The sequence below is a fragment of the Oenanthe melanoleuca genome, chromosome 7 (assembly GCF_029582105.1).
Source record: "Oenanthe melanoleuca isolate GR-GAL-2019-014 chromosome 7, OMel1.0, whole genome shotgun sequence".
In the NCBI taxonomy this organism is placed as follows: Eukaryota; Metazoa; Chordata; class Aves; order Passeriformes; family Muscicapidae; genus Oenanthe; species Oenanthe melanoleuca.
The window spans coordinates 7,316,406-7,329,642 of NC_079341.1; the positions used below are offsets into that span (position 1 = coordinate 7,316,406).

General features: G+C 39.8%; 1 protein-coding gene across 1 annotated transcript in view; it reads left to right on the top strand.

Moving 5' to 3' along the window:
* COL3A1 (collagen type III alpha 1 chain) overlaps positions 1 to 13,237 on the top strand; it is a 48,925-nt gene that overhangs the window by 28,313 nt on the left and 7,375 nt on the right. The window contains exons 14-40 of the mRNA XM_056496173.1: positions 797 to 841; positions 1,550 to 1,603; positions 1,892 to 1,990; positions 2,113 to 2,157; positions 2,281 to 2,379; positions 3,133 to 3,186; positions 3,315 to 3,422; positions 4,603 to 4,656; positions 4,777 to 4,875; positions 5,896 to 5,949; positions 6,300 to 6,398; positions 6,552 to 6,605; positions 6,718 to 6,771; positions 7,279 to 7,332; positions 7,666 to 7,719; positions 7,931 to 7,975; positions 8,064 to 8,162; positions 8,250 to 8,357; positions 8,828 to 8,881; positions 9,816 to 9,869; positions 9,970 to 10,023; positions 10,623 to 10,676; positions 10,891 to 10,998; positions 11,164 to 11,217; positions 11,744 to 11,797; positions 12,423 to 12,584; positions 12,710 to 12,817. Coding sequence (XP_056352148.1) covers positions 797 to 841; positions 1,550 to 1,603; positions 1,892 to 1,990; positions 2,113 to 2,157; positions 2,281 to 2,379; positions 3,133 to 3,186; positions 3,315 to 3,422; positions 4,603 to 4,656; positions 4,777 to 4,875; positions 5,896 to 5,949; positions 6,300 to 6,398; positions 6,552 to 6,605; positions 6,718 to 6,771; positions 7,279 to 7,332; positions 7,666 to 7,719; positions 7,931 to 7,975; positions 8,064 to 8,162; positions 8,250 to 8,357; positions 8,828 to 8,881; positions 9,816 to 9,869; positions 9,970 to 10,023; positions 10,623 to 10,676; positions 10,891 to 10,998; positions 11,164 to 11,217; positions 11,744 to 11,797; positions 12,423 to 12,584; positions 12,710 to 12,817 — 1,980 coding nt within the window. The remainder of the gene's footprint in view (positions 1 to 796; positions 842 to 1,549; positions 1,604 to 1,891; positions 1,991 to 2,112; positions 2,158 to 2,280; positions 2,380 to 3,132; positions 3,187 to 3,314; positions 3,423 to 4,602; positions 4,657 to 4,776; positions 4,876 to 5,895; positions 5,950 to 6,299; positions 6,399 to 6,551; positions 6,606 to 6,717; positions 6,772 to 7,278; positions 7,333 to 7,665; positions 7,720 to 7,930; positions 7,976 to 8,063; positions 8,163 to 8,249; positions 8,358 to 8,827; positions 8,882 to 9,815; positions 9,870 to 9,969; positions 10,024 to 10,622; positions 10,677 to 10,890; positions 10,999 to 11,163; positions 11,218 to 11,743; positions 11,798 to 12,422; positions 12,585 to 12,709; positions 12,818 to 13,237) is intronic.

Genomic DNA, 13,237 nt, shown 5'->3' on the forward strand with positions numbered 1-13,237 from the left:
ATGAAAACTTTTCAGTCCCCAGTTAAAGATGTAACACTTCTAACTCACAACATGTTCACCATTTATTTCCTGTTTTACTTTTTAAAATTAATAGATTAAGCTTTGGGGAAGAGTTCAGTGTTTCAGCCTAAGCTCAGATTTGGCAAAGAGAAGTAGGGAGGTGGAGTGGAAGGAAGAGGGGCAGGGGATGGCAGAGAGAGGGAGAAAACGTAATCTCAGAAGTAATTTCTGGGAAATTGTATAATTCCCCTTTGAGTTAGAGGGCACGTCCCTCAATCTGAAGGAATTCTTAGTTCATAGCATTCAACACAATCAACAAAGCAGTTTACAGCCAGCACCCTGTTTGTGCAGACACTGCATAACCTCAGCAGAGGGTCTGGCTAACATGGCTTCAAGACAGGCAACAGAGTTTAAGCCATCAGTGTTCATCAGGTTTTTGGAGTGAAGTTTAGTCTTTTATGTGAATCAGAAGTAACTGGTACTTTGAAATACACATCTGTTGCAATCTTATTCATACAGACAATGCTTTGTAGCTTTTATTTCCTTAAGAAATTTAATAAGAATGTATTTTTACATCTTCCTGTCTCAGTGCAAGTCACATAAAGCGTTGGATATTCCTTCACAACATATTTAGTTAATTATTACTTTGGAATTTTTCATTTAAGGAATCCTTGGGTCTTAACTAAGTGGGGATGTACAGACACAAAAATATGGTCTCTGAGTCATGGACATGAAGGGATGTGGGTTGTGTGTCCAGGGTAGTGCTCTGTACCCAACACCTCTCTTCTTTCTGTAGGGCGCCCATGGCAAAGACGGATCTCCAGGAGCAGCAGGCCCTCCTGTAAGGCAACTTTGACTTTCAGTATTTGTGTTGCTTTAGTCTAATTACTTCTGCAGTGCCATCAAACCCCAAATGGGGTTGTTTGTTCAAGAATGAGCATTTTATTTAATTATATTTCATAATTGCATTGGTTAATATACTGAAAGGACACTGAAAGTGCAATAGGAGAGCTTCAACACTGTAAATCAGGAAATGCAAAAATCCAAACCCAGATTATTCTCAGAGAGCACATAGATGGATGGAATTGCTACACTTCATGATGATCAAATTTTGAATGATCTTACCAAATCAATTATTTAGCTGTCTGGAGTTGGCAAAACTTTTTCTTTCCCATCTGCCTAAAAACCTGAGCATGTCCACTTGTGTGTGTAACAGCTGTATTGGCTTTCTTTTCTCCTTCATTTTTTATAATTAGAACAAATTTTGAAAGTTTTTTATAACCTAATCCCCTTAATGATAGATTTCATGTTTTTAAATTTAAAACATAGAAATTCAGCTGAATATGTAAAAGTCAGGGTAACTAAGATGTAGGTGTGATATTTTAGGGCTAGCCAAATTTCATCTTTTACAGCATGATTTATATTTGCTATTTTCCAGGTGTTTCCTTACTCAGAGAAAAATCCCATAATCAGACTCTCTTTTTTAACTTAATATTAATTCCATATGGCTTTTACCTTTTGCATTAATAGTATTTCTTTCACATTTAAGGGTCCCCCAGGTCCCCCTGGAACCGCAGGATTTCCAGGCTCTCCAGGTTTTAAGGTATTCAACTAAAGATACATAACTATTGGGATTTGGTGCTTTCTCTGGTTACACAGCTTATGTCACTCTACATCATTATTTTATGAGCCCTCCTTTTCCTGGCTGCTATTACACTGTTTGCAAGCCTAGAGCAGACATGCTGCCATAGGCAGCACGAGACAAACCCAATCCCCTTCACCTTCATGAATGGCCACAACAGAACACCACCAAGTGGCAGAAACCATCAATTTAATGCTGATTGCCCTGGAGATTACTGAAAGGCCTTCATTTGACTGTTTTTCTCTGTAGGGTGAAGCTGGTCCTCCTGGTCCTGCTGGTGCTAGTGGAAGTCCTGGAGAGAGAGGAGAACCTGGTCCTCAGGGTCATGCTGGGCCACCTGGGCCTCAGGTACATCCGTAACACTTGGGACCTGAGAGGTGCTGTGTCACCTGCTCTTCACAGAGCCACAGCAGACCTTTGTTCTGGTCCTGGATTAGCAGCATTGGTTACTCAGATATTTATTTTTCCAGGGCCCTCCTGGAAGAGCTGGAAGCCCTGGCAACAAGGGTGAAATGGTGGGTACTCTTCACATCACTGCCATTGCTGTGCTGTGTTGGTGAGGGTCACTCTTTGGACTGGGTAGAGTCCATCAGAGAGTTGTTCTCTCTTCATCTCTGTCTGTTGTTCTCTCTCTGCAGGGACCTTCCGGTATTCCTGGTGCTCCTGGTCTGCCAGGAGGCCGTGGCCTTCCAGGTCCTCCAGGCGCAAGTGGAAACCCTGGGGCGAAAGGCAGTCCGGTGAGTTACTACTGGTATTCACACTGCTTGTACAAACAAATGTGGTGGAAGTAAGACTGATACTATTAAAAAAAAAAACATTTATCTTCTCCTATTTACTTGAAATGGTCTAATAAATTATTTTATAATGAAAATAGGCAATCATTTTTATAAATATATAACATATTTTGTTTCGTACATATAGGTATTGCTATATATAAAGATTATACATAAATATGGTAATAATACCTAATTGCTTTTCTAAATTATCTACCAATTCAGATACAACAAAGATACTGCTTTTGCAAATTGGCTACATCATACAAAATCTGTTGTTTTTCAATGCTGTTTTCGCCTGTTTTAATTCCAAGGCCTAAGTCCACTAAACCCCATGAGTTGTACCTGATCTTACTCTGTCACTTACCCCAGCAGGCCCTTTTCTTACAGCCTTACATCACATCTTTGTCAGAGAGAATATTCACGGACTTTAAACAAAAGAGTCTGTCTGTTCCTGAGCTAATTCAGACATCACTAAGTTTTATTCAATGGTGTTTAAGACTGTATCACTTCTTTCCTTTACTGGATTTTTAAGGAGTCCCATGATTTCCACTTACAGATTCAGCCAATGCATGCTGATTCCTTTGCAGAATGTTAAATAAAGAAGTCAATAATTTGAAATATCATGTCTACTTCCTAGTATTTCTGTACATCTAGTAGCTCCAGAGTGATGTCCAGTTGGAACCCATAATTTTAATGGGATTTTCTACTTTTTAGGGAGACCCTGGTAAGGATGGTGCAAAAGGAGATCCAGGCCCAAAAGGCGAACGTGTAAGTGATTTAAAAATTTGTCCAGAGTCTTCTTTCAAGGAAGTCTGAACTCTGAATCATTCTTCACAAAAAATCTGCTTGGTTTTTTGAAGACTTCTAATTCATTGATGGGTTTCTGTTGTTGCCAGGGTGAAAATGGCACCCCAGGTGCTCCTGGGCCTCCTGGTGAGGAAGGGAAAAGAGGTGCAAATGGTGAACCCGGGCAGAACGGAGTACCTGGTACCCCTGGAGAAAGGGTGAGCTGTGCTACACGACCTTTGGAGCTAGGACAGAGACAGAAAATTCTGAAGTTCAAAACACTTTCAGGAGAAATTTGGCTCCATGTATCTTCTCAGGAAATTCCAGATGTGAAACTGGGTTACAAAACTGGGGAGAGTTCTTATCTAGTTTCTCCTCTAAATTGCAGCTCTTGGATCTATCTCAGTTGGAAATAAATTTATTTCAGTTTTTGATATAGAAGAAGCAGTGATTTCATATATCTGGAAGTTTTACCAAAATATTTTTGCTAAGAAGCAATCATAAACTATGAGAACTACAAAGGGAACAAATAATCAAAATTTCAAACTTACTTCTCAGTTAAAAAAATAAACAATCAAAATCCTTTCTGCTCTGGAAAGTAAAATTAATGTAAATTCTTCTACATTCAAGATATGTCTTTATATTCATGTCTCTATTGTTAATATATCTTCAATATCAATAACAGCAATATTGTCAGGATGTCTTCTATGTTACAATATTTCAACTGCAAACAGTTTTTTTGGCTAGTATATTAAATAATTTTCCAAAAATGTAATAATTCTCACAGAGGAACACACGAATTTTTTTATTCAACAAAATAAATAGCAACACCATTACAAATTTTAGATTTCTGTTCCCATCATAAACAAAGGAAATTGAGCTGATCTGTTTGTAAGTCCTTACTTAATAATTGATTGCAATATTTGCTGAAGCTGTGAGGAAACCAAAGATGCATAATGAACTAATTAATCATACTAAACATATAAAGAGGGCTGCAAAATGAAATTTATAATTCAAATTTCTTTTATAAAGATATAATTAAATATAAATATTAAAATAATACAACAGAGCTCTTCTCAGTATTGAATTAGAGGAAAATAATTGCTCAATACTGAATGTGATTATTTTTTTTGTAGTATTTTAGAAAACTCATAAATAATGATGGAGGGCCAGCTAAAAATAAAGGTGGAGAGGCTATGATTTCAACAGGAACACTACAATCAAAGACAAAATAGTCTTCAGTTCTTCTTACTACAGTGAAAGGCCACTTTCATCTTTTTTATTTTCCATTGATTTTCATAATGATAAGTCTAATGGTAAATAGTTTAGAAGAAAACCCAGTTGCTATTACCTGTGCCACACTGCCTATGCTCCATAGTTTGTTCTTTTATCTGGCAGGGCTCCCCTGGCTTCCGTGGCTTACCCGGCAGCAATGGACTTCCAGGTGAAAAGGTATAAATCTTCCTGCAAATAATCCTCCAAACTGTTGGAGAATCCATGTGAATTTGGATGGACAATTTCAGGTTCAATGATGCTGATTCCCTTGCTGTGAATCTCCACATCTGTCTCCAGGGTCCTGCAGGTGAGCGTGGCAGCCCAGGTCCCCCTGGCCCCAGCGGACCCGCAGGAGAGCGTGGACAAGACGGAGGCCCAGGTCTTCCTGGAATGAGAGTAAGACAGGACATCTGCAAGAAAATGGGATAAACTCTGTTAGAGATGACTCATCTGAGCTGATACAATAGAGGAGTCCATCTAGAAATCCTTTCTAAAAGTACCTGTAGGCAGTAATATCATCCATTTATGGTGGGACAGGTAACTCTGCAGAGCATGGGGCATCGAGAAATGTCTTTAATATGAGTTAGCATTGGATGATTTGCTGCATTAGCTCTTTACATCTCAGCAAATTCTAACATTAGGTATTAAGGGGTTTTATTTAAATATATTTATATTTCAATTATTATGCAAATAGACTTAAAGGTTTAAATAATTAAATTATACATTAATTTAAGTATTTCAATAGACAAGTATTATATTTTTGGCTTATTTTTAATTAAAGCAAATAAGCTGCTGATCAGTTCTTTACAGTACATATCAGTAAGATTTCAGAGACAGCCTATTGTATAATACTGACAGAATGTGACAACATCTAAGTGTACATGGAACAACATTCTGGGAACTGTACTAAGAACTAGCAACTTGTAACAACAAATATATTGACATTCAAAAGCCCAACTGGAGACCTCTGGGAGCTAAACAAGATTTTATTGGCAATGAAAATGAACTATTTAAAATTCAACATTTAGAAATTTAAACAAGTTAATGAAAAAGTGTTGCACATTGTGTTGCTTTCAGGTAGAGGTGTGTAGTCAGAATTGTTTAATTTTTTTTTTCAATTAAATATAATTTTCTTTCTACATAATGAAAGAAAAATTTTGTGTTAGTTGATTAATGTCTGGTATCTCATTTATATACAACTCTCAGAAAAAATATTAAACCCATAATGATAGGATTTGTTTGCTTTCTCCCATTTTCCCACTTCATGGGATGCAAATGGCAAGAATTTTAATCTTTATTAAAGAGGATGATAACCATCAAGTAGTTTTTATATATTTATGAATTGAAACTTAATAATGTACATTTTAAACTGAAGTATAACACTCCTTTTTTTTTTTTTTTTTCTGCAATTTGCAGGGCTTGCCCGGAATTCCAGGAAGCCCTGGAAGTGATGGGAAACCTGGCCCTCCAGTATGTACATTGTGCAAATATTTTATCCTAGTCCTCCTGCTGACCCAGCCCTACCCTCATCCCACATTATCCACATGACAGGCTGTTATCACAGCCAGGTTAATTGGCTCCTCTCTGTTTGCTTTTGCTGCCAGGGCACTTTTTATGCTCTATCACTGTAACAGCAGCCTGCAAACCCTGCAATTTCATGCTGTGTGAAATGTAGAGTAGATGGGACATGAGTTGTAATGCAAAACACAAAATGAGTTTTGATCAGTGCCTCCCCCTTACTCGATGTTTAATGAGTTCTGAGAATTGCTTTATTTCACCCCACAGATGCCCCATCTTCCTTTCTTTTTTGCTTATCCCAGGGCAATCAGGGTGAATCTGGGCGCTCTGGCCCACCTGGCCCTCCAGGCCCACGTGGCCAGCCAGGTGTGATGGGTTTCCCTGGTCCTAAGGGCAATGAGGTGAGTGGGATTTCTCCTCTTTTGTGCTGATGCTTTATGAGCCAAACATTAAACTGAATTGCTCCATAATGGGGCTACCTCACTCTGCTGCTTTACAAGATTGTCCACTGACCACAAACTAGTATTTCAAATGCAGTCTGTCTTTTTTGTAAGGGTGCACCAGGCAAGAATGGAGAAAGAGGCCCTGGTGGACCACCTGGACCACCTGTAAGTTTTGCTAATATTTTATTTAATAATGTCATAATAATAATAATGACTTAATGAGTCTTACAAAAATGGCATCACTCTCTAACCATAGCCTAATTTTGTCTTTGAATAGGGTCTTGCTGGGAAGAATGGTGATGTTGGCCTTCCAGGTCCTCCAGGACCTACTGTAAGTGTGATGGGCCCATCAAGGCAATGATGGAGGTCTGGCAGGTACAGATAGACAATGGGAATTTAGCAGAAGGAAAATATTTTAAATAACATAAAGCAATCTCCTTTTATGAAGACAAGTAAAAGAGGTCTTTGTCATTATTTTAATGAACAAATATTCAAAACTTTGATAGGAGAAACTTGAGCCCTGTATACGTGATGTAGATTGAAAAGTCAATTTAGAGCTCTTGGTCTTTCCAAGCAGAACTGTATTATTGCCTCCCTTTAATGTTTATGTCATTTCAAACTCCTATCAAGTTAAAATGTGTCTGCTGAATCACATCTAAGAGTTGGAGTGAAAACAGCAAATAGCACACCACCAACATACATTAGTTTTTGAGCTTGTGCAATGTCATTATCAGGTCACAATAAGAAGAAGTAGATTAGAGGTGGTGTGGAGGTGTTTATATGTTGAAGTGTTCTTAGGCAAATTCATGGATTTTCTTCATCATTTGTTTGATTCTAGGGTGCTTCTGGGGAGAGAGGAGAACCAGGAGCAGCAGGCCCACCTGGCCTCCAGGTGCTGTGTGTTTATTGTTTTCTGATTCTATTTAATAGATTAACACAAACACACAAAATTTTAAAATAAAACAAATACAGTCTTCTGAACATTTACATTGGAGTGCCCAATATAATCATATTTTTAATATAATAGAACAGACCAACCACTTGACAAAAGTTACTGCATCATTGCAAACCAGGTGGTTAGCTGAGATTGTGTCACCTAAACCCTGTAGCTATCAAATTGGCATCTTCCTTCTGAAGGGTTGGAACGAGTTGGCCACACATCTTTGTGTCAATGGAAAATGCATAACTTTCTGTGTAACCTGAATAATATTGTTCCTTCATGTAGGGATTGCCTGGGGGACCAGGACCAGCTGGAGAGAATGGAAAGCCTGGAGAACCAGTAAGCAGTAATTCCTTATTTTTAAGTAACAAAAAAATTAGTGAGAAGTTCTTCCTAACTTGTATTTCCAAATTCAGATAGTTGTCAGCTCATCTCAGAGCAGCACGGTCTGATTTGGGGAATAATAGGGAAGAGAAACAGGATACCAACCACAGTGCAGGTGTACTAAGTAAAGTTCATGGATAACCTCCATTTATTTTCTCATAAACAGGGGCCAAAAGGTGATATTGGAGGACCTGGATTCCCAGGCCCTAAGGTAAATAATAAATCAAAGTTTGTAATTACATAAATAAACTAAGAAAATATGAGCCTGGAAAAAAATAATAACAAATTTTTTATCACAGGGTGAAAATGGTATCCCAGGAGAACGTGGTGCACAAGGTCCTCCAGGACCTCCTGGAACAAGAGGTGGACCAGGTCCTGCTGGCACGGAAGGTGCCAAGGTACCCACAGAATTTTTCCTTTTCTGCTATTCTGCTACCATTTGTGTTAATTTTGATTTTTCTGATTATTTTTTTGTTTCTCCTTAGGGTCCCCCTGGCCCACCTGGTCCCCCTGGAGGCACAGGACTGCCTGGCTTACAGGGAATGCCAGGAGAAAGAGGAGCTTCTGGAAGCCCTGGACCTAAAGGGGAGAGGGTAACACACACACACTTTTCATTTTATGCTGGGTTTTTGCCTACATCTTCACTTTGGCCTGATTTCAGAGGTGCAGATTGTGTAGCAGTACTGTTGATTTAGCAATGGGATGTGGGTTCTAGATGTTGAAAAATATGGGGTTTTCCCCTCAGTTTAATACTTGCTAGATATTTTGCTGCACTGGATCTCTTGGGGAGTGGGTACATCAAAACAGTTCTAATGAATCTAATCAATGATAAGCATAGTTCGTACCATGGGAAGACCATTTGGCCTAGACTTCATTTTGCATCAATTTGGGTTCTTTTTCTCTCATCAAAGAATGTAATATCAGATACTGAATGCTGGGAAAAATACCATCCCAGTTGCATTAATTAATCTGACTGTTGAGAGACCCTCAGTATGAGATCCCTCCATGTAGGCTCATCTCATGCTTCCTTTTTCTCATGGTTTTTATGTCTTTAACCTCCTAGGGAGAACCTGGTGGTAAAGGTGCTGACGGCCTTCCTGGTGCAAGAGGAGAGAGAGTGAGTATTGAAACATCCAGTGGTTTATTCATGAGTTTTACACAGCCAGCTCTTACACCATGAGTAACCTCACAGTGAATAATACTGTCTAGGACAGCTAAAGTTGTAATCTCATTGTGTTTCATTCCAGCAGTGCAAAACTGGGTTTGTAAACTAAATAAGCCCCAATACTACTTTTTTGTGATTACCACTCCTAGGGTAAATGGAATGGAATTTTTTGGAGAAAGATTGTAGTTGACTGGGACAATGTTTTAGAGGGAAATAAATCATATGAAATAGAATTTCTACCTGACTGATGTTAAAATGAATCACAAAAAGACATCAATAGTAAATATTCTCATACAGAATACTCCTACAGGTTATCAAATATGATTAACTTATACATCTATATAGCAAATACCCATAAAATAGACACTTGAAATACATACATCTATCAAATCACTACCTGCAGGCAGTATATACATGAAAGTAATGAGGGATGACAAATATACAAATGCAGCTTGGTTGAGTTGGACGAAATATAACAAATTTATTTCAGACCATAAGGTACAGATTAAATTTTCATGAAAGAAATAAGTCAGGGAGATAGGAGATTCTGAAGAAATGTAGATCCATTATCTATCTGAAAATTAGGGCAACAGGTCACTTTTCTTGTATACCATTGAAAGAGACCTATTAATTTCAGGTGGTTTTGGATTAGGTTTGGATGGTGGGGGAAAAAAAAGAATCAGTTAGCTGGAGATCTCTCACACTGCAAAATGGAGTGATTTCAGAGCATCACTCCAAAACATGGTGTGCAAATGCACCTTGGCACCACACACTTTCTTCATTTAAGTTCCTTTGGCAATCTGTTTACACTGAAACACAAATACTATTAATCAAAAGAGAGGAGTTGATACAAAATATATAATTTTCTAATTTTCCAATTGCTTAGGGCAATGTAGGTCCCATCGGTCCTCCTGGTCCTGCTGGCCCACCTGGAGATAAGGTAAGGATCCTCCCAATGGGGTTTGTACAGTAAAGAGTCCCAGGGGGGCTGTCTCAGGGGAAGAGGACAAACACCCCGTGACCATCCTTGTTCCTTGCAGGGAGAGACTGGCCCAGCAGGTGCCCCTGGCCCCATGGGTTCCCGTGGAGGTCCTGTAAGTGACAGAAATTTTCTTCCTTCCTCTATAACTTCACCACAGCTCCTCTTGCCTGGTGTAGACATCAGTGCTGCACCAAACTTATCAGCAATACATGTGGCTTGGGTTGTAAATAAACTAAGCACATTCAGCTCCTGTTGACTCATGGCATTTACAAGTACTGAAGGCTTCAGAAAATCAAGGCTTTTAACACTAAAAAGGGGTCAGAGGGCTGTGGTGACAGGTCAAGGCAAGAGTGTGAGCAACAGTCATTTCCATCTTGATTTAAAGTTAAGTAAACTTTAAAAAATACTCTTTTTTGTATTTTTTTTTTTAATATTTAAGATTTTGGATCTCATTTGAACAGCATGGATTGTGCTCAGGGTTTATACTGATGTAGCTGAGTTAAGTTTACCACATTTTACATAATTACCAGATAATTCCTGAACAGTTGTATTTAGCACTTTGGAGCAACTATTATTTTGGATTAGATGTTTTTCCTCCAAAGGCTGGTAAGACAAAGAAACTTCAGCAGCCTTGATAGCAGTATTGTCTAACTTTTAAATTGAAGTTTATCTTTCTAACATCTTTCATTGCTAACATGTGGTTTTCCACAGGGTGAAAGAGGAGAGCAAGGTCTTCCTGGGCCTGCTGGCTTCCCTGGAGCCCCAGTAAGTGTCCTACACCACTCTTCCTGTACTCAGGCACACACAGGGCAACATGGCTTTGTTCTCCCCCTCCTGCAGTGGTAGGGCAGTCGAGTTTGACTGCATTCACACTTAATTTAATATTTAATTCCCTTCAGAGGAGTACCTGGATAGCATTTCTTGTCACAGCATTATCTGCTTTTTTGAATGGTGGTATAACAATATCATTTCTCTACAGGGCCAAAATGGGGAGCCTGGTGGGAAAGGAGAAAGAGGTGCTCCTGGTCTAAGAGGAGAGGCTGGACCCCCTGGAGCAGCAGGTCCACAGGGTGGCCCTGGAGCCCCAGTAAGTGTTTGCTGCTCCTTGTTGGTACTGAGGGGTTTCTTCAGCCCTCCCTCAGCCCCAGGGTGCTGGGCACAAGTGCAAGGAGATAAACTGCCTGAAATGTATTGACACTTCCTATAATTATCTTTATCAAATCATTTTCTTGATCTACTTCCCTCCATGTAGGGTCCACCTGGTCCCCAAGGAATAAAAGGCGACCGTGGATCTCCTGGTGGGCCTGTGAGTATCTCTTCAATTTAGTCACTGCTAAATGCCTCTTTTTATTACAACAAATGTGATGCAAATGAAAAATAAGAACTTCAATGATTTTAGTATTGGCACTTCAAGAATATTTAAAATGTTCTAGAAGTAGTAATTAAAGTTGAAGTCTTTCGTGATCTGGATGATATTGATTTTAATATAAGTAAAGTGCCAAAATAGCTTTTGACACAATGAACCAAAGCTCTACAATGGCTTATCTCAACAGTTATTATATTTACTTGCCATCTTTGCTAACTTTCTCAAAACCCATTAGCTCAAGTTTGAGGAGAATATGTGACCACCCCTTACAAAAAGAAATATTAAAAAAAAAATTGTGACTTGTCAGGAAGAACGTTCAGGACATTTACTCAGGACATTTAATTCATATTTCAAATTTCAAACAAAACGTGACCATAATTTAAACTGAGCAGGTGTGTAAAAATCAATTTGTTCCTGTTTTTCCAGTCTTCAGAAAATGACAACTAAAAGTATTGATCTCCTCTAGGGTGCTGCTGGTTTCCCTGGTGCTCGTGGTCTACCTGGTCCCCCTGGTAACAATGTAAGTTGGTTTACCCCCCTTTTATTTTGGTCTTAATTTGTGGATACATTTAGACATATATTAATATATTAAAATATATTATAGAAAAACATTCTGAATAGGATGGTTGTACTTCAGGAAAAAAAATCTGCAAAACTGAGTTTACCCCATCTTTATGGTATGGAATAGAAAGTAGAATTTTAATTAAGGTACCATTAAGGTCAATGCAATTCTTTCCATTCATTGGCTCAGCTAAGATTGTAATGAAAGACATTTCATTCTGCACATGTCCAAGGCACCATTTAAAGGCATATGGCAGGAGTGACTCAAGAAAGCAGAAGGGCCTGCTCCTGTTTCCAATTTCTGTGGTAGAGCCATAAGTACGGAATGTGTACCCTGTGTTGGATGCATTACAGGCACTGGGCATCCAAAATGTGCAGATGTATGTCCAGACAGCAGGGATAAAACATACCAGTTGTGAAAGTGATGCAATAAAGGATTCTCTTACAACATCAGATCAAATTTGGGTGTGTGGGGGTGGACCCTAAATCTGCCTCAGGCAGTGACTCGGGTCTGGCTGGCTTTCATGAGACCAATGCCAGTACATGTGTGCAGCTCACGCTTTCCTTTTTACACTCCTTTCTAGGGCAGCCCAGGTCCCCCTGGTAACGCAGGGCCTGCAGGCAAGGACGGGCCTCCCGGCCCCCCCGGCAGTTCTGGTGCTCCTGGAGGTCCAGGACCTGCTGGAATCAGGGGTGAACCCGGTGCACCAGGAGAAAAAGGGCCCCCAGGAGCACGAGGAGAGAGGGTAAGTGTCCCTTCAGCCAGGCTCTGTTCCACCAGGGGGCAGGGATTGTGTCTGTCCAGAGCAAGCAGCCACCTCTGGAATGTGAAAGATGCTGCCGCTGACTGAAATGACCTTTTCTCAAACAGGGGGCACCAGGTGAGCCAGGGCCTCAAGGCATCGTTGGCGGCCGGGGGAACACGGGGCTGCCAGGTCTGCGTGGCCCCAGTGGCCCACCTGGGATGGCAGGGGCCAAGGTAAGAACCCTTCACTGCTGCTTCGCCCTCACCCTGACACAACCTAACCCAGCTGCTGAAAATAGCCTAGAGATGCAAGAAGGGCTAAAAATAGCTTAGAGAGACAAAAAGTCATGTATTGGGATTGTTGGGTGGGTTTAATGCCTTTTAGTCCAGAGATGAGAGAATTTACAGTTATTTGTGTTTACATGCATAAGGTCAGGCTTTAAAATGCCTGGTATCCAGCTGCTGTGGGATGGAAGGTTGTCTTTCAGATTATGTTATGTATCTAGGTGTGTATTACCCACTTCACACACTTTGGAAGGGTCATAAGGGGAGGCTGTAACCCCTCCTGGATACAAGATCCAAGTCATAGTCTCACCTACCACTAGTTGTTTACCCTTGCTTAATTCTCAATATGTTTCTTGCTTAAATATTATG